At 44.8% G+C, this 21,140-nt stretch overlaps 1 protein-coding gene across 1 annotated transcript in view; it reads right to left on the bottom strand.

The window, feature by feature from the left end:
- The window catches only part of TMEM163 (transmembrane protein 163), a gene marked incomplete at its 3' end in the record, with an annotated part of 147,989 nt that overhangs the window by 25,571 nt on the left and 101,278 nt on the right, over positions 1-21,140 (bottom strand). Inside the window, exons 3-4 of the mRNA XM_015425782.1 lie at positions 14,006-14,049; positions 13,048-13,139 (exon numbers count right to left, since the gene is read on the bottom strand). Of these exons, the coding sequence (XP_015281268.1) occupies positions 13,048-13,139; positions 14,006-14,049 (136 nt within the window). The remainder of the gene's footprint in view (positions 1-13,047; positions 13,140-14,005; positions 14,050-21,140) is intronic.

The following is a 21,140-nucleotide window of genomic DNA, read 5'->3' as shown; positions in this document are numbered from 1 at the left end:
GTTTGTAAACTGATTTTTTAAAATCACAACTTTTATTCTCATAGATTTTTTGGCTCACAAGGCAGTATTTTTGCTCACAAGAGTCAACAGCTTAGAGGGAACATTGGTGTCAAGGATGGGGCCCTGGGCAGCAGACAAAAGAGCTGGCAACAGGAAACAAAAATAAAGCAGGTGTAACCATAGTGAAGAGCAAGTCATGGGCAGAGCCATGGATGAATCCTTCCCATCAAGTGACCTCACCTCACTTGAGAAAACAGATGGGTTTTTAAAGGACGCGTCTTCCCACCCCCTTTATAAAACTGCCTACAGGTAGCCCAGTTTCGATTATTTATTTTTATTTATTTATTTACATGTGACTTCTATACCGCTCATGACCCCTGCTGGGTCTCAGAGCGGTTTACAAGTGGCCTACATTATTGTAGTCAGATCCTACCTAAGGCGACAATTGTGCAGGGAGGTGTTGCCTAACAGCACCCGGACGACAGGCTTCTCTCCGTTCTTGGTGGCTCCGGCGTAGTCCCGGCATTCCGGCGAGCGGCGACCATCAGCGGGGTGCAGATGGACCCTCCGTTGATGCGCACTGCTCCTGGACTGCGGCGTTCCCGGCTACTCGTCCCTTCGGGCTCCAGCCGCGTCGCGTTGCCCTGCAGTTGCGTCATCCAGTTCCTCCTCGATCCGATGTTGAAATTGAGAGTTAAATCCTCTCTACACTCGCTGCATGGGTCCAGTCTCAGTCACAGCTGTGTGTATGCAAAATTTACTTTTCACAGAGTGACAGATCTGTTATCATAGCTGTTTGGCCCAAATGTAGCGCCATGAGCACATCCCCGTACTCCATGTGCATGGAATCCCAGTACCTTAGTTCAGGGGAGTCAAACGTAAGGCCCAGGGACCATAACCAGCCTATCCAGGGCTCTTATCCAGCCCACGAGCAACTGGTGCAAGAGAAGGAACAGGAGGCTGCTCAGGGGGGAGTGGGTGGAGCCACACTGATTGTGGCTTCAGTACTGCAGAACAACCTCATCTGCAGCAGTCAAGCAGAACCCCTTTGCTTCAGTGGCAGCCTCACTGGTAAGTCTGGAGCCATCACAGCCATATTCATGCCACCTCAGGGTTCCAAGGCAAGGTCACACATCACTCTGCTCAGCCTGCAGCTCCAGTGATGCTGTCCCAGATGGCCATGGGGATCAGCATTTGCACATAAAGGGGTGCAGACGATCCTCTGCAGGGGCCTGCTGGCAGCCAATGCCACTGCCATATTCGCATCCCCATGCAGCAGCTGTGCATTGGCCCATGGGGGTGTTCTTTGGCAGTTTCTTCCACACATTGAGGATCTAGTCCTGCCACGAAGTACGCAACTCAATGGCCGGGCTTCCCTCCCCCATGGACCACCTGGCAGCCATTTGTGCATGGTGCCCGCTCCGAAATCAGATGAAAAAAATTAGTAAGTCTGCTGCTCGTGTAAGCATATACAGTAATGTTTTCTGTTACAAATGCTATGGTAGACTACGCTCTAGTTTAGCTAGAAAACAAGATTTGGTTTATATAATTTAGCTGCTGTAAAATATACATGGTGGGATTGCTTCCTGTCTAATTATCATCCCATCAGCTCTCCAGCAAATGGGATGTAGTGACAATACATCTAACTGGGTATATAATCAAGCCCTTGGTAATTACTATTCTCAGCTCAATCTGCTCCAAGAGCAGCAGAGGTGTAGCAACAGAATTAAGGATTAAGAAAAAATTAGTGATGCATGCAAATGCAATCTGTCTGAAACTTGCCAGTAAGTGGATGGAAGGATGCATGGATGGATAAAAATAAAATCACTTCCCTTTCCTCCTCTCATATATTGTATTTAACAAGATGACTTTCACATATGGTTTCAACCAATTTTAGCAGCCTTCTGAGAAGTTAATTAGAATATTCACTGAACTGTGATGACACTGTGCTGAATAAAACAAGATTGTCAATACCAGTCAGATAACTGTCTGGTCGGCTTCGTTAGCGCATAGTTATTTTACAGCTCGGTTTTCAAACCTGGAAAGAATAGACCTTGGTTCTTCTTTCAACACAAAAAACTATAATTTTTAATAAATCTAGATATTTTGTTCCTATAACTACTGCTTTTTCCCCCTGTCCAGTTGCAGCCGACTTATGGTGAACCTGTATGGTTCTCAAGCCAAGAGATGTTCAGAGGTGGTTTGCCATTGCATGCCTCTGTCTTCCTTGGTGGTCTCCCACCCAAGTATTAACCAGGGCCAACCCTGCTTAGCTTCTGAGATTTAATGAGACTAGGCTAGTGTGGGCTATCCAGATCAGGACACTGCTTTTAATAAAAATTTTTTTAATCCTATTAGTAATTATAAGTGGCAGATCAGCAGAGGATGCACCTGAGAATGCTCCCTACGTTGTTGCCATGGCTTCCTTTATTGAATTATGTCTTGCCAGGTCCTCAGTAACATCCATAGAAGAAAGCCAAACACCAGTTTCACAATGCCACTGAAATCAACAGGAGTTCAAAGTGGTTAATTGCAGCTGAGTTATGTTCATAGACACACACACGAGAGTGGATCTTACCACTCTGCTCCACTGAGCAAAGTTAATTAATTATTTGAAACTAGGAAAAAGGCCCATTGTGGAAATAAATACAATGGCCTCTAGAAAGAAGCTCTGGTCGGGTGCCCCGGCCTTGGACACTCAGTGTCAATTTGCTGTGGCGACCTCAGCAGGGTATAATGACACTGAGTCCACCATTTCTCCAGAGGAACTGATCTCTGCTACCTAAAGAACAGTTGTAATTTTGAGTGATCTCCAGCCCTCACCTGGAGATTGGCAACGATGGTTCCCCGGAAGGGAATAGTTGGTTTGGAGGGTGGAATCTATGGCTTTGTACCTGTCCGAGGTCCCACGCCTCCTGAAACCTCACCCTCTCCAGGCTCCATCCCTCACATCTCCAGGAATTTCCCACCTGGAGTTGGCAACCTTATCTCCTTCCCAGCCAATCATCAACCTACCTTTATTTCCCCCTCACTCTTCAGCTTTCCACCCCCCACACACCTGCAGCCTCTCCGGTGCTCTGAAGCCCTGACTGCTACGTCACATTGGCTGTCATATGGGCGCCACCTCAGCAGCATATAAGGATACAGAGCCCACCATTTTTTCCAGGGGAACTGATCTCTGCCATCTGGAAAGCAGTTGTAATTCTGAGCCAAGCCTGGACCAGGCAGACGAGTGAATGCTTGACACCTTGAGGCCTCCCACACTATTGCCTCTCTCAGGAGAAAAAGGCATCTTCATACAAACAGGGATCCAACCCTGGCTATGAAAAAGGGTGGGATTCTCAGTTCCCTATATAATCCTGCAATCGAGTCCCAACCTTTGCTGATTTAACATCTCCTTTTAACCAGCTTGTGTGTTAACAAGGAGAGTACCTGACTGCTAAGCTGCAGCTTTCTACGGCCTGCTTGCCTCTTGTGGAAATCTCTAATCACCAGCATCAGCTCTTGTTCTGACCACTGGATCATGATGAGCTTGTTTCTTGCCTACCTGACCTGCTTGCCTGTGATCTATAAAACTTGCTGCCAGCTTGCAAGAACATGGTGGGAAAACTGACACTGACAAATGGAGGCTATGAAAAGACATGGTCTATCATAGATTCAAGACCAGTTGCACTTTAGAAACCAACAAGATATTTTGAATAGAAGCTTTCAAGAGTCAAATCTCCCTTTGTCAGACACCACAAAACTCAAAAACCAGCGGGAAAGCATTTTAATCTTCCAGGTCATTCCATTCCTGACCTAAGACTGGCGGTCCTCAAATATGTAGGACAAGGGACCAGTGAATGTGATTTATGAATGTGATTTCTGATATTTCTCTTGACATGTAGAATGCCAGCTGCCACTGTGCCTTATTAGCATTTAGTCTAGCCAGAGGTGATTTAGAATAAAATCAATTAGAGTATTATTTTTAAGGGTTAAAGGTCCTTTTTTAGAGTCAGAAAATAATAGAATGGAATGTACACTTTGAAATTAGGGATTTCCTTCTACATAAACTGCCATGATGTCATTTGGGGTATAAGATCTACTGCCCTTCCTGGTTGGGGCAGAATACAGCTTGGTGTTACTGGGTGCCAAGGTATCCAGTCCTGTATTTTCCTGATTATTGCAATAAACAGATATTTATCCTCTCCCTGGACTCCAACTGTGTGTTCCTTATTCAGCCCCGGAAGCACACCAGGCACAGATTTGTGCATCAAATAGATAGGCTTCAAGGGGAGATTACAATATGAAATTGCTGAACTTAAGTTCATTCACAAGTTCAGAACAATGGTCCACCTCAGGGCTGAATAAGGGCATAGGATTCATCTCACTCCAGATGTTTATTGTCTTCTCCCATAAGATTTGAATCTAGCAGTCTTATAGGTTGCTAAAGTCGATTTTTTTCTGGTCTATGGCGGCGTGCTGAGCAAACTCACCTCCCAGATCTCCCTGGGGGTGAAAGTTGTGCACCAGCAGAAAGGACAGGGGCGAGGAATCGCTACCTCCCACAGAGCCTGGCTGAAAGGCTCCTAGCCAGGGGACTTTTGAGAGGTCGCCTCTTCGCCAGTGCAATACTGGGGAATCGAGGCGCTTCTCCATCCCAATGGTCCTCCTGCTGAGTGTCCAAATGGAAGAAGCGACGCTGACCGGGGCAAGCGCTGGAGATCGAGCAGTTAAAACGGAGGCTAAATGAGGTCGTATGACCGAAGATGAACTGTGAGTCAGATTAAAGCATATTTGCAATTAAAAAAGAAAGCTCCCTGCCCCACGGACTAGAAAGCAAAGCGAGCGGGGGAGGGACGCCTCCCATGCACATAAACTTAAAAGCAAGACTGGGGGGGGGGGAGCGGAAACAAAAGCGACAAAACCTGTTGGGAAAGACTTACCAAGGCGTGTATGAGCGTTTGAGTGCATATTCAGAGACTTTGCTAATCTTTGCGAAAGTAAACAACTAATAAAGATGGCGGGGAAGAGGACGGAGAAGGAGAAACTTTTAAAAGTGAAAGTAGCTGAGAGTCCACAACCAGAAGGAACCACCGAGTAGGCCCTAACGTTGGCAGAGTCCCTGTGCCCCCTGCTGGATCAGATGACTAATCTCAAGGAACAGCTGTCAACAATGAACCAATGTATCACTACTCAGCAGACACAATTGAACAAGGCTCTTAAAATTACGGAACAAACAGCTGAGAAAGTGAAAGAAGTTGACACCACTGCTCAAAAGGTGAAGAAAAAGGTACAAAAATTGGAAAAGAAGCAAATTTCAACAGGAGAACAACTTTTACAATTACAAATGGAGAAGGCAAACCTGGTCCTTTGTTTCCAAGATGTCCCAGAGACTAAGGGTGAGAAAAACTGATGCCAAGCGTGACCGGATGGCCAGCAACGAACTGTGAGTCAGGTTGAAGCGAGCATGAAGATTTAAAAAGAAAGCTGCCCCCCTTAACGAGTGACGAAAAGCGAGCAGGGGAGGAGCCCTCCCAAACATATGAATGAAAACCTGGGAATAAAGAGGGGGGAGCGTCAAAATCTGTTTTAAGAGACTTACCAGAGCGCAGACAAGCTTATGGGCGAATATCAGAGACTTTAGCAACTTTTAGAAAAGTAAATAATCCAAAAAGATGGTGGGGAAGAAACCAGATAAGGAAAAACTGTTGAAAGCGAAACTAGTGGGCAGTCCTCGAATGGAAGAGACCACTGAGCTTTCCAAAATGTTGGCAGATTCCTTGCGCCCTCTGCTGGATGAGATGACTAATATTAAGCAACAACTGTCAACAATTGGTCAGAGTTTGGCTTCACAGCAGCTGCAACTAACTAAATCTTTAAAAGCAACAGAGCAAATGGCAGAGAAGGTGAAGGAAATGGATGCCAATACTAAAAAAGTCAAGAAAAAGGTGCAAAAGCTGGAAATGAAACAAGCTACGGAAGAGTCACAACTTTTACAGCTGCAACTAGAGAAAGCAAATTTGGTCCTATGGTTCCAAGGAGTCCCGGAATCTAAAGGAGAGAATCTGAAGCAACTGCTGAGTGAAGCAATAGCCCGAATGACAGATTTGACAGCGGAATATCTTTACAGCAAGATGGATGTGGTCTACAGGTCCTATTCCTTATACATCAAGAAAAATAATCTGCCTGGGGAAATAGTAGTCAGATTCTCAAAGAGACATGTGAGAGACTCTGTTTTGAAAGTGATTACAGGAACACCCTTGAAAATTGGGGACAATTACATCAGGATTTTAAAAGATATTCCATTTGAAATAAGACAGAAGAGAAAGAAAGACAAAGGGCGTCAGTTACCGATGGTTAATTCCAGAAGGCGTCAATTTCAAGCTTCACTATAAAAAAAGAAAAGATTGACTCTGTTCCTAAAGTACATGAGTTTCTGAGAACACAGCTAGGGGAACCATCGGAGGACAAGAAGGAAGAAGAAGAAAGCAAATCTGATGGCGAGTTAGGCTCAGTGTCTTCTGACGAGGACTCTCTCTCTGAAAAGGGGGCAGCAGCCCCCAAAAGTCCATATAAATTGAGGATAAGAAAAGATATGAGAAAATAAAAGCTGAAGGACTCTGAATTGTGCCTGAAAATTTAGAAATAACTTTGGGCTGCTCTGAGGGTTTCATTAAACAGATAAATGGATGGTTAAAAGATAAATAACCTAGCATAACTGACTATGTTCAATGTATTTTTAGCATTTTAGATTAACATTGAGATAAGCTGATGTATTGATCTCCCATTCTTGGGGTTTTAATTAATAGTGGGTTTCTTTTCTTTCTCCTTAGATGTAGTTCCCCCTTCCTATATTTTCAGTTATAGTTTGTAGTCTTATTAAAAAAACAATAAAAAAATTCCCCTTAGGGGGACTCAAAAAAGAAAGAAAGAAAGAAAAACATCATTTATGTTTTCAATAGCTCATTTGCAACAACAAAAATTAACCCTCAAAACCAGGTAATCAATATCTGTTCTGTTCATATAGTAGTTCAAATAGCTGGGATCTCATTTGGAAATTACCACGGACAATATCCCACAAATCAGTTCAAAATAAAATAATTGCAAACATACGTGTCAGAAGAAAAAGAACATCTTTACCACATCTAATGTCCCCATGTTACTACACATCTTGGCTAGACTGTGCTGCATAACTGAGCGGCTGGTCATTGTGCTTACATATATTGATCCTCTGTATTCCTTAGTATCTTGCACACTTCTTTGTGTTTATCTAGGTAATCGAATTCATTTAACTCACAACACCAATTTAAAACCATTTTCTATTCACAGTGTAGGTATACATTGATTTGTCAGTATTAAATTAATACTTCTTACACTGCCAGCGTTAACATAGGCATTTGTTTTTTAGACCCACTCTTAGTCTGTTACAGTACCATTGCAATAAATCGAAGGTCAAATAAAATAATACACCTTAACAAACCCCTAAATACATACAGCCACTTCAAACATGCAATATGAATTCTCAAAAGTTATTTAAACATCCATCAACAGCATCTCTAGTAATCACTTATAAGAATGTGTGTGAGTGTGTGTCTGTGTGTCTGTGTAGTAGCTTTTTAGAAGGGAGTATGTTTGTTACATGGCTCTGGCTGAAATCCTAAACACAAAGTATGCAGTAAATCCCATTGAATTCAATAGGACTTAATTCAAGAAGGGGACAGCAAAGGATGAGATGGTTAGTCAGTGTTATCGATGCAATGAACATGAAATTAAGCAAACTCCAGAGCACAACAGAAGACAGGAGGGCCTGGTGTGATGTGGTCCATGGGGCCGCAAACAGTCAGACTCGACTGTGTGACTGAACAACAACACATACATATTTAGGATTGCACTGTTAGTCTAGGTATTTAGTATGCTGGAACATATCTCATTTGACTTTTTAGGAATCCGAATATGGTCCTGTATGAAGTGTACAGAAGGAACATAAAGTTCAACGCTACATAATCAAAATGATGCATAACTATTCTGAATGAAAAAAAGACTGAATAGAGAACTAATTGTAATGTCATTCAGTCTGACTCACTTTCTACAGGCAGTTAATCTGCATTTGAGCAGCTACAAAATGTCCCATTATGACTATGCATATGCAGTCAACATGGGTCTTTCTTGCAGCTACTGTACTCACCCTCACTCTCCCACAGCCCCCATTTCTAGCAGCAATACCACCAACCTCCAAGTTAAATTAGATTCTTAAAAGGAAAAAAGGTTACATTTTCTGTTGTAACAGATTTGGTGGTAGGTTGGTAGGTAGACAGAATTTTATTCCAAGAGCCCAAAGGCCATAGCAATATAATGATACCTGCCTGAGCAATAATAAATATTACAGTAAAAACACAACAAGGTTAAAAACAATGTTAAAATTGTCAGGATCAGGACACAGCAGAGAATACAGCATGTTGAACATCAAGGTGGAAGTTTTGCACAAATCTTCTTGGCCACCGGTGCATACAGTGACATCACATAGGTGATTCAGGTGGATAGCCATGCTGGTTTGAAGCAATAGAACAAAGTTTGAGTCCAGTGTCACCTTTAAGACCAAAAAAAAAATTAAACTTTGTTGGACTTAAAGGTGCCACTGGACGCAAACTTTGTTCTACCATATAGGTGACATAATTATCATCGTCAGATAAGAGGTAGAAGATTTTGTCTGCTACTGAAAGCAAGGCTAGCCTGGCTAAAATGGCTGCCAAGGAACTTGGTCCTGGGAACCTAGTAAAGGTCACAAAACAGGTCAGTAGAAGATGTAATTGACAAGGCTGTTTTACAATCAGTGGAGTTACAGCAGACACTTATACAGTAGCAGGCTTCTAAGTGAAACTCCTCACACTGTTGCTTAGCTATTATTGAAACAAAGAGAGAGGGTGAAGAAATCTGCCCACCTTCTATTTCCTGTTCAGTCAGTAAGACTTCCGGCTCCTCCACTTTGGGTTGTCAACTCCTGATTGGGAAATCCCTAGAGATTTGGGGTTGGGGAGGGGCAAGACCTCAGCAAGGTATAATGCCGTAGAGTCCACCCTCCACACAGCAGCCATCTTTTCCAGAGGAACTGATCTCTGTAGTCCAAAGATCAGTTATCATTCCATATCTCCAGCCCCCCCTCCCCCCGAGATTGGCATCCCTACTCCCACTCAATGTGATATGCTTTTAGTTTGCTACTCTGGTCTCTACTTTGTCATTGATTTCAGAGCCAGGAAGGAATTTGTCAGGTTTATACATTTAGCACGGGGAGTGAGGGGCTGATATTCTTCCCTTCCCCCACTTTCAATACGTTAACATGGTTACATAGTTAATACAAGAAGAGGGACCCGCGATACTTGCAGGGAGGGGGAGTGTTCCCCACAGCTCCCCGCATGCAGAAGCAGGAGAACCAGCAGCAGGTGAGCCCAGCCTTTTCCCTCCCCCACCCCCCAGCGGTAGCGGCGGCATTGAGGGCGGCCCGCCAAGCTTTCTCCCTCCACCCCCCAAGTGGCAGTGAGGCCTGAACAGCTCACAGCCGCCAGCCCACCAAGTTTTCTTCCCCCTTCCCTTTCCCCCCAGCGGCGGCAAGGCCAGCCACCAAGTTTTCTCCCTCCACCCCCCTCCCAGTGGCAGCGGCAGCAAGGCCTTAATGGCTCACAGCCGCCAGCCCGCCAAGCGTTCTCCCCCCCCCCGGTGGTGGCGGCAGTGAGACAGTTGCCAGGGCATTCTCTACGCATGCACAGGGAACGCCCATTTACTTTTGGGGGGATTTAAGTTTTTTAAAGTTTTAAAAACTTTTTAGATTTTTTTGCACACCTGGGGATTGCCCCAAATGTGCAGGAAAATCTCTTTGCCCCCTAGGTGCCCCCGATGTGTGGATTTAGATATCCGCACGCAGGGGACACCTTGGCTATTAGTATATAGACAAGTAGAGACCCGCAAGAAACTTGCGGGATGGTTATCTCATTCATCACACCTTTGCTTCCTCTCCTCGCCCCTACCTCTCTCACACTATTTCTCCCCTCTGCCCCCCTTTTCTTACTCTCTATTTCTCCTCCATGCATGTGACTTCGTCTCTCTTTCCTACCTGTCATCTTTCTCTTTGTTTTTCTGCCTCTCCACTTTATCACTCTTTCTCTCTTTCTGCCCCCACCCCATCATTCTTTCTTTCTGCTCCCATCAGTCTCCCAGCCTCCTTCTGCTTCATCCCACACTCCGCAGAGCAGCAGCAGCAGTGGTAGCAGTGCTCCTAGCCACCCACCTGCTTCCTCTCCCCCCACAGCAGCAGTGGCAGCGGTCTGGGAATCACAACTAATCTCCCAGCTACAGAGATCAATTCACCTTAGGACTGCCAGCTCCAGGTTGGGAAATTCCTGGAGATTCGGGGGTGGAGCCTTGGGACAGTGAGGCTTCGGGTGGCAAGCAGCATCAGCAGGGTATGATGCCATAGACTCAACCCTCCAAAACAGCCATTTTATCCCGGGAAACTGATCTGTGTCACCTGGACAACAGTTGTAACTCTGGGTGATCTCCAGTCCTCACCTGGAGGCTGGCAATGGTGGTTCTTGTGGAGGAAATGGCTGGAGGGTGGAGTCTATGACATTACCAGTCCAAAGTTTTTCCCCTCCTCAAATCCCACCCTCTCCAGGCTCCACTCCTCAAATGTCCAGGAATTTCCCAACCTGGAGTTGGCAACACTATTTCCTTCCCACCCAACACCAACCTACCTTTATCTGCCTCTCTGTCTTCTGCTTTCCATCTCCACCCCCCAGCCTCTACCTAGGAAAATTACAGTCTTTCTCCACAGTGGGGACCAAAGCAGCTTCCATTATTCCCTCCTCCTTTTTAACTGCACAACAACCCTGTGTGGTTGGTTAGGCTGAAATATGTGACTGGTCCAAAATCACGCAGTCAGCTTCCACTGCAAGATGGGGATCTGAACCTGGGTCTTGCAGACCCTACTTTGAAGCTCTAACTGCTGCACCTCACTGGCTTTCATAGGGTGGCTGCTGATGAACGGTAGCAAGCAGCCAAGGTAGGGTTGCCAAGTCCATCTTCCACCCCCAGCGGGGGACTTTGGGGATGTTCCTGGAGGGGGCAGGGCATCCCGAGGTGATAATGTCACGTTGGGGACATCCGCCACCCACCCACCCGCACGCCAGATCTCCAGAAATGGCAGTTCCCTGCACTTAAAGGAGCCGGCGCTTCCCTTTTAAATGCAGGAGCTGGCGTTTCCCCTTTAAGAGCAGCCACGTTTCCCTTTTAAGAGCACGAAGCTGGCATTTCCTTGCAAGCTTGCGGAGATCAGGTTTGGGAGGAAACACGGGTTCCACACACTTAAAGGGAGAGAGGGGGGTGGCTGTGGGTGTTGGGGGTGGGCCTTCCCTCGCTGGCTATCTGGCCGGTGGAGGGTAGAACCCCCCCCCCAAAAAAATGGGGGACCCCTGGCAAACCGGGGAGGTTGGCAACCCTAAGCCAAGGCTAGGTGAGTCATGCAAATCAGGGGGGACCTGGCAACCCTAGACTACTGCCAGGCCTAGAGTTGCCAACCTCCAAATGGGACCTGGAGACCCCCCAGAATTACAACTGGAATCTAGACAGCAGAGGTCTGTCTCCCTGCAGAAAATGGCTGCTTTGGAGGGTGGACTCTGTGGCATTATACCCAGCTGAGACCTCTCCCTTCCCAAACCCAGCCCTCCTTAGAGTCCATCACAAAATCTCTAGAAATCCCCCAGCCTGGCACTGGCAACTCTTGTGAGGTCTGGCCCCAAGCCTCCCTCCCTGAAAGGCCAAAATAGGCCTGGAAAGGCCAGCAGAGGCCATTTCAAAAGGTTTTGGGGGGAATTCAGCCATCCCTGAAGGATTTTTTTTAGTTTTTGGATTTTTCTACAAACCCAGTAAGTCTATTAACTATGTAGGAAAAGCTGTTGGGGGAGAGTGAGCCCCTATTGGTGGAAATAAGTATCCGCACAGAAAAAAACAGTTTTGAAAATAGAATAAGGATGGTTATCATCACAAGTAGTGATTTAGCTTCAGATGTGAACAGAAAGGTGAGCAGGTTGTAGAATTCTGAAACAACGACATAGGGCCATGGGGGGGGTGAACACACAAAACCAATCCAGCCGTTGGAATGACATTCATCCATACCTCCAGGCAATGGCTAAGAAGATGGGGACCCAGTTGCATCAGGCCTCTGTGTGCCAGTCCTTCTTTCAAGTTAAACCAGCAGTGGGCTGTGGTATTATGACCACTGCTTCCCAGCAGATTAAGGTCCACACCCATGCCTGTCTTTGTAGTTAGAAATATGGTTAATAAAATGTTGGCCTGTTATTCACCCAGCTCTAAATGGGGCCTCTATCTCTTCTCATCTACTCCTATTATGGTCACAAAAACCATCAAAAGACAACTTAGAAAATCAAATCAAACTCAGAGAATCAAATCAGGCACCAAAACATTTCAACTAGAAAAACATACTGGGTTTCTGTGTCATTTATACCAATCTCCATCACAGCATCTCACCCTTTTCCCCTCAAAAAAATAATGTACAATTTATCACACACTGCAGTTAATCAGTATGGAAAACGACTCTCACACTCACAGAAATGTGCACATATTTTTTTCTTTGATGTGCATACACACAGAGCACATTTTCAGACTGCCTTGTTGTCTGCAGTTTGACACAGTAAAGCGCATTCAGCTAACTACTATTGGACAGAAAAGAATCAGTGTCACCAACTATTATTAATAGGATGGCATAAGGGTTTGAAAAGAGTGCTTCTAAGATGTGGAACAACACTGCATCAGTGCAAGCTTAGAACTTTAGCAATAGTATCCTTAATTATATAAAAACATTGCTGACTTACCCGAGATTCTATCAATCACTTGTGTTTTGGTGTGAGATTTGTGTTTTCCACCATATGTGTACACACAGACAATTTAAATAAATGAAAGTAAAGAGATGAGACATTTGACACTGAACAGGCGTCATGTTCTTGATCCATCTTCTCATAGATTTTATAACAGCTAAAAGTAGCCACAAGTACTCACAAGTATTCTCTCTGCGCTGAATGTACGGCGGCGGCATTACTGTAGCGCCACAGAACTATCACAGATGACAAAACGTCCAAAGTGGCGTCAAACTGTAAAAGATACATAAGTATTTGGTTTGGGGGCAGCTATTAAAACAACTTCATTGAAAGCAACATTTTATGCCACATGCCCAACACAGAAGCCCTGTATAATTCATTTAAATAAAAGCAGGGATTAGAATTCGTTTAAACATTGATGATTTCTGCTCTTCTTTTTTAGCAGATGACCATAGACCCTATTGGGGTGATTCAGATACAGATGATGGTTTAGTAATGCATGAATAAACTCTGTACTCTCTTCTCTTTTTCTCACTCTTATGGTAACTAACAATATCTAATTTACCACAAGTAATGTTACATCTGAAATATGTATCGAACTTCCCATCCCAATCAGAACTGAAAACCAAATAGTTTGCATACCTGGCTTGGAGAAGACTCACAGGCCATAGTTTGCTGGTTCAGAAGTAACTTAATCCTAACCAGAGTTACACCCTTTTAAGCCCAGTGAACTAAGTGTAATGCTATACTTTTTTTTTCTGTGGGCTCATTCATGGTGCCAGACTATGGTTTTTGTTAAATTGCAACCATCCCAGAGATCCAGACAAAAGATTTTTGCCTCTAATGCTATCCCTTTTTATGTAATACATGTATTTTCTTTTGTTTTAAAAAAATCAAGAGACAACCACATTTATAAGTGTTTCAGACCTGTCTCGTGTGTCCTTTTTTGAGAGAGAACGATTCTTCTGTCATGAGAAGTTTCCAGCACAACTTCACATTGCATCCCTCCTTTCAAGCAAAATCCATCAGTTGTGAAATGTTGGCCCTCATGACCACCAACACTTGCAATAATGGAGAAAAATTCATGGTCTAATTTCAAGAACTCCTGCAATGTAGTCATCGGCCATGAGATTACTTACCGCAAATCCAAATGATGAAGCGCTGTACCTCATTACGGAGACAGCTAAAAGAAAAAGAAATAATGTTTTGATCGCTTTGTTTTATTCAAGCAATGAAAAGAGGCAGCATGAAAAGAAACTCACAAGACAAATTCAGCCTACAAATCAGACATTTCGTTGACTATCCGGAGACTGCCATGAGCTTCCATAAGGCACAATAAAAGCAGTACAACTGACACATATGGAAGACCTACAGAGAGAAGTATTTTTAGAAAACTATGTCTAATTATACAGAAATTTGCCAAATCCTTTCCTAAGGAAAAAAGCAAAGCCACTGTAGGAGTGAATAAATTAGAAAATAAATGCAGCACGAAAGGGAGGCAGCTCTTAACCCTTTTCCCACTCTCAGTTCCCCAGTTCCAATTGCCACCATCCACCCAGTGGCTCTTCCTTTGCTGGTTAAACATTCTTTGCATATAGTTAACCTCTCAATACTTATATTATCCATAATAATTTAAGACACTTTTCAGTTACAAAAATCAATAAAAGCAATAAAATTAGAAAGCCATTAACAGCACAATCCGGGGGGGGGGGGAGCGCACAGGGAGCCAACTGACCTTTGAGTCAGCATATGTCCAAGATACATCAGCGTTAAGGGCCAGTTATGATGGCACAGGTGCCCAGCATCATTCCATCACTCTTGGCCGCCAGCAGATGGTCCCAGCAGCTGCCTGTTGGCGCAACCAAGGTGTAGGCCCCTGCGCCAGAGTGTTTGTGGGCAGTTTGGGGGCATGGCTCCCTGAGTCCTTTCAGCCGGGGAAGCAGAGCGTTATACCCACACAAAAATGGTGTGGCCCATAGGCACCAATTGAACTGAAAACACACGTTGTCCCACTGCCCCTGCAGCCTCACCAGTTAGGAGCTCAGGAAGTAGGGGCCCAGCGACACCTCCAAAGCTGACCTAACAAGAGGTTCCCTCCCTCACTTTGCAGGATTCTGTGTAAAGGGGGGGGAGGGACTACAAGGTGGTCTGGGTGAATGAGCCAGCTTGGTGTGATGATTAGAACACAAGACTAGATCTGGGAGACCCAAATTCCATCCCCCATTTGTTCCATGGAAGCTACATGCATGGCCTTGGGCCAGATGCACACCCTCAGCCTAACCAACCTCACAGGGTTGTAGTGAGCATAAAATGGAGGAGAGAGGAATGATGTAAGCCACTTGGGGGAGAAAGGTCAGAAATAAAAAGAGTGAATGAATGAAGTTCATAACTGTGTGTCTGCTTTAGGAAGGGGGTGCTTCTGTCACTCAGGGGCAAGGCATCTGTAACACTGAGAGGGCAGGGGATCACAGAGATTCCCAGAGTCAATGGCTGGGGGGGAGCCAATGCAGTGGGCAGACTCGATGTTTTTGCAGGGAGGTGGGGTTTGGGGGAGTATGTCCATTGGACATACTGGCAAATGATCACAGGAGCAGGAAAATCAAGAGACATTCTGAGCCTCTGTTACTAAGCAATCGGTTTCTGGATCTCCCCAGATATATTGATTCTGAACCACTGGAACAATGGCTTCTCCTCCAGCCTCCATGAAGCTTGAAAGAAATTTCTCAGGCCCCCGTAGATGAGAGGACTCGAGCTTCTGCTCCCCAGTATAGGAGGTGGCATGTGCTGGTAATTGGGGATTCCCTACTGAGAGAGGTAGAAGATAAAGAGTGCCGACCAGACTGGTCATTTCAAGAGGTATGATGTCTACTGGGTGTGACAGAAAGGGTAGGAAGACTCATCAAGCCCACAGATTATTACCCCTTCTTGCTCACCCATATGGGAACAAATGATATCACCCAGCACAACCCAGAGCATATTAAAAGAGACTATCACGCTCGCCTGTAATTTCTGAGCCTCTGTCCATTATTTTTGAGAATTCTTGGAGAGCAGGTGAGGTGTCACAAGTTTGGAGGCAGGCAAATGTTGTCCCCATCTTCAAGAAGGGGAAAAAGGAGGATCTGAGTAACTACCAACCCATCAGCTTGACATCTATACCTGGAACATTTAAGAACAAATCATCAAACAGGCAGTCCTTGAGGATTTAGAAAGCATGGCTGTGATTAATAAGAGCCAGCATGGGTTTCTCAAGAACAAGTCATGTCAAACTAACCTTATCTCTTTTTTTTTTAGAAAGTTACTACCTTGCTGGATCAGGAGAATGCTGTAGACATAGTTTATCTTGATTTCAGTAAGGCTTTTGATAAGGTTCCACATAATATTCTTTGTTGCCTGTGCCAGACGCCTAAAGGAAAGACCTACGAGCTGACTGTGAGAAGGGACCACTAAAAATGGCTGCCATCATTAAATAACATAATGTTTACTAGTACATTATTAGATGGTTTTAGTTGGTTTTAAAACTGTTTTAACTGTAATTTATATGTCTTATTCTGTGTAAGCCGCCCTGAGCCAGCCTCAGCCGGGCGGGTGGGGTATAAATTTGATAAATAAATAAATAAATTGACTCGTTGGTAAAATGTGGTTTGGATCCTATTACTGTTAGGTGGATCTGTAACTGGTTGACAGATTGCACCCAAAGAGTGCTTGTTAATGGTTCTTCATCCTCTTGGAGAGGAGTGACAAGTGGAGTGCCTCAAGGATCTGTTCTGGGACTTGTTTTGTCCAGCATCTTTATGAATGATTTGGATGAAGGGATAGAGGGAACGTTTATTTGCAGACGAAACTAAATTGGGAGGGGTAGAAGACAGGGTCAGGGTACAGGATGATCTTGACAGGTTGGAAAACTGGGCTGAAACAAAGTAAATTTCAACAGGGATAAATGTAAAGTTCTGCATTTAGGTAGGAAAAATCAAGTGCACAGTTATAGGATGGAGGAAGGTTGTCTTGGCAGTAGGATGTGCACAAAGGATCTAGGGGTCTTAGTAGACCATACAATGAATATGAGTCAGCAGTGTGATGTGGTAGCTAAAAAGGTAAGTGTGATTTTGGGCTGTATCAACAAAAATATCGTGTCCAGCAGTGTTCCCTCTAAGTTGAGTTAGTGTGAGCTAGCTTACAAGTTTTTAGTGTCCAGCTCACACTTTTTTGTCTTAGCTCAGGAAAGATGGTTCAAGAGCAAACTACTTTATGCAGTAGCCAAATTGCTCACTCACAGCTTTAATGCCAGTAGCTCACAAAGTAGAATTTTTGCTCACAAGACTCCACAGCTTAGAGGGAGCATTGGTGTCCAGACCATGCAAAGTGATGGTATCGCTTTACTCTACTCTAGTTAGACCTCACCTAGAGTATTGTGTTCAGTTTTGGGCACCACAATTTAAGAAGGATATAGACAAGCTGGAACGTGTCCAGACGAGGGAAACAAAGATGGTGAGGGGTCTGGAGACCATCCTATAAGGAAACATTGAAGAACCTGGATATGCTTAGCCTGGAGAGGAGACGACTGAGAGGTGATATGATAACCATCTTCAAGTACTTGAAGGGCTGTCATATAGAGGATGGTGCAGAGTTGTTTTCTTTTGCTCCAGAAGGCCAGACCAGAACCAACAGGTTGAAATTAAATCAAAAGAGTTTTCAGCTAAACATTAGGAAGAACTTCCTGACAGAGCAGTTCCTCAGTGGAACAGGCTTCCTCGGGAGGTGGTGGGCTCTCCTTCTTTGGAGGTTTTCAAACAGAGGCTAGATGGCCATCTGACAGTAATGCTGATTCTGTGAACTTGGGCAGATCATGAGAGGGAGGGCAGGAAGGGCTGCATCAGTGCTTAGTTCTTGTGGCCCTTTCTTACAAAACCAGGAAAATGCTGATCACCACTTTGGGGTCAGGAAGCAATTTTTCTCCAGGCCAGTTTGGCTGGAGATCCTGGAGGGTTTTTGTCATCTTCTGGGCATGGAATAGTGGTCACTGGGGGTGTGGGGGGTATTTGTGAATTTCCTGCATTGTGCAGGGAGTTGGACTAGATGACCCTGGAGGTCTCCTTCCAACACTATGATTCTATGATTTGGCACCCCAAACCTGAATCTCCTCCACCCAACCTGAGAACCTCCATCTTTCCTGGATTCAGTTTTGGCTCTGCTTCAACCACCTCACCATGGCCTCCAAACCCTCAGCCAAATTTCTTGGGGCAGTGTCTGTCCAACCATCAAGAGATACAGCTGGGTGTCATCAGAATACTGATGGCATCCCAACCCGAAACTCTGCACCAGCTGGGCAAGAGGGTGCGTATAGATTTTAAATAACATTGGAGAGAGGATAGCCCCCTGAGGGACCCTGCATACAATGGGTTATCAAGAAGAGACCCTCTCTCCCAATGCCACCCTCTGTCACCAACCATGGAGAAATGAGACAACACACTTCAGGGCAGTCCCATGTACTCCAGGGTCGGCAAGGCAGTAAACCAGCAGATCGTGATCGACTGTGTCAAACACCGCTATCAAGTCTAGCAATAACATCAGAGCCAACCTGCTTCAGTTCAACTGCCTGTGAAGATCATCCATGAGGGCAACTAGCACAATCTCTGTTCCATGACCTGGGTGGAAGCCAGACTGGAAGGAGTCTAGTGCCGATATATCCTCCAGGAAGCTCTGGAACTGCTCAGCTGCCACTCTCTCAATTACCTCACCCAGGAAGAAAGATTCAAAACTGGGTGGTAATTGGTCAGATCAGAAAAATCCAGCAATGGTTTCTTCAAGAGTGGTATTACCATTGCCTCTTTTAAGCCCTCTGGACAGACCCCTAAACTAAGGGACAGATTGATAATGTCCAGCAGACAGCCCCATATATCCTCACCAACAACTCACACCAACCATGAAGGACACGGGTCTATGAGAAAAGTGGTTGGCTTCGCAGCACTCAGGATCCTGTCAACATCAGCATTTAGACCAAAAATAACAAATATAGCAAAAAAACAAAAACATCAGCCTCAGAGAGCTGGTTGAAGTTGTCAAATATTGAATCCAAAGGTGACCAAGGGGCCTCTAGTTCACATACTGTATCAAAGTTGGCAGACAGGTTGTGGCAGAGTGACAAGACTTTCTCCATAGAAAAGCTCACAAATGCCTCACAGTTTATGGCTGAATTACTAGTCTTTTTAGTTCTCTCAGTGAGAGAAGTCAGCGTTCTAATTACCTTAAACAATTGTGCCAGGCGAGAGCTACTGGATGCAATGGAGGCTGCATAGAATTCCCTCTTAGCAGTCTTCACTGCCATTTCATAGGACTTCATAAACGTCCTATAAGATGCTCTTGAGGCTTTGTTGTGAGACTGTCTCCAAACTTGCTCTAGTTGTCTACGTTCCCGCTTCATCCCTCTGAGCTCCGTAGTATACCAGAGGGCCAACTTGGGGCAGGAGCAGACATCGGGGAGCAATTTCATCAATGGCTTCAGAGAGATGGGAGTTCCAGTCCAGTCCAGCACATTCAATGAGTCGCCGGGGGGGGGGGGGCATCAGATCCTGCAGAGCATTCTGGAACCTAATTGGGTCCATTAGTCTCTGCAGGCGAGCATAAATCCGCTTGTTGCCTAGACAGGAGGAAGTGGAGATACTCACCCAAGCCTTCAGGGCAAAATGATCTGATCATGACACTGCTTCAGCAGTTATCCGATCAATATCTGTCCCCATGCCAAAGATTAAATCTAGTGTGTGGCTTGCTTAGTGGGTGGGACCTGATACAATCTGGGAGAGTCCCAGTGCTGCCTCAGAGTATCCAGCATACTGGGTCTACTTTATGGATCTACATTGAATGCAGCTGGTTGTATCCTGTTAGCATTTAAAGTTGTAGAAGCCCTTGTTGCATTTGCACCTAAGTAATCAAAGTTGCCATCCCCAGGTAGGAAATTCCTGGAGATATCAAGCCTAATAAGCCTGTTATATGTATCTAAATTGGTTACAGCTAGACAAACAACTTAGTTGCTATAGTATTGAAAGTTGCCAACTCCTGGATACAGAATTCCTGGGGATATTATAAATGAAGTAGCCTACTCGGTCTATTACATGGGTTTCAGTCAGTACCAGCTACACATCACATCCAAGCACCTCTATTTCTAGTATTGAAAGTTGCCAATTTAGTATCCTGGATACTCTGAGGCATGTTTTGGTCCTGTTACATAGAAGCAGCCTTGAGAGGTGCTGACTAAAGCTTAGGAGACCTTGGCCAATGTTAAGTGAGTATATGTTGTGGTATTGTGCTGTTTCTTAAAGTATTCTTTTTGAAATATTGTTAAAAAAATAATATTCTTTAAAAAGTATTATTGCATTTTATACTTGTTCCCGAGGAAGAACCAGAAGTCTGAAACACTTAAAATTACCTAGGAAAAGTGTTGGATATTTATCTTGCATATTTATACTTTGGACCCTATTTTCCTATTATGGATCTTGTTGCCTTCTGTATTTTCCCATGATAGATTATATGAATAGATTCATTTCTGACTATATATGCATTTCACTTTGTTGAAGCCTCCTTCTGGATACATATATTTTTGTGGGAAATCCAGCTCACGGTTGTTTTCTGTTGTTCTTTGCTATTTCCTACTGTCTGCTGTACTGTTTGTTGTTGTACAAAAATACCAGGTGCCATCAGGAGGTCCACCACGGGGACCAGGACACTAGAAGCCCTCCCACTGTTGCCCCCCACCAAGCACCAAGAATACAGAGCATCACTTGCCTCAGACTGAGAGTTCCTATCTATACCTTGTGGCGAATAGCCTTTGATGGATCTCTGCTCCATATCTATCTATATACTAATGGCCAAGGGTCCCCTCTCTGTGCGGATACCTATTTCTGCAGATTGGGACCGCATGGGGGGGGGGGAAGAGATTATTCTGAATATGTCAATTACTTCCCAGGTGTGCAGAAAAATCTAAAAACTTTAAAATATAGAGGGCGGGTTAAAAAACAGCCAAAAAGTAAAACAGAGTTCACTGCAGCTGCGTAGAGAACGGACTTACCAGGGCAGAGGGGGAGGAGCCTTCTCTCCCCGTCCCTCTCTCTCCCCCTCCACCGAACGTTCAAGCCTCCAACAGACAACGTTGCAATTTAAAGCAAACTGCAGCAGCTCTCAGCTTTCTTCACTGGGCAGCTCCTTCCACTTTGCAAGAAGGAAGCGCACATACACCCCACCCCACCCCCGGGGAAACTGGAGCAGGAGAGAGAAGTTCCCAGT

Source organism: Gekko japonicus, unplaced genomic scaffold (assembly GCF_001447785.1).
Source record: "Gekko japonicus isolate JY-2015 unplaced genomic scaffold, Gekko_japonicus_V1.1 scaffold1924, whole genome shotgun sequence".
Classification (NCBI taxonomy): domain Eukaryota; kingdom Metazoa; phylum Chordata; class Lepidosauria; order Squamata; family Gekkonidae; genus Gekko; species Gekko japonicus.
Note: the sequence above shows the minus strand (reverse complement) of the source record. Positions and strands in the feature narration are given on the sequence as shown.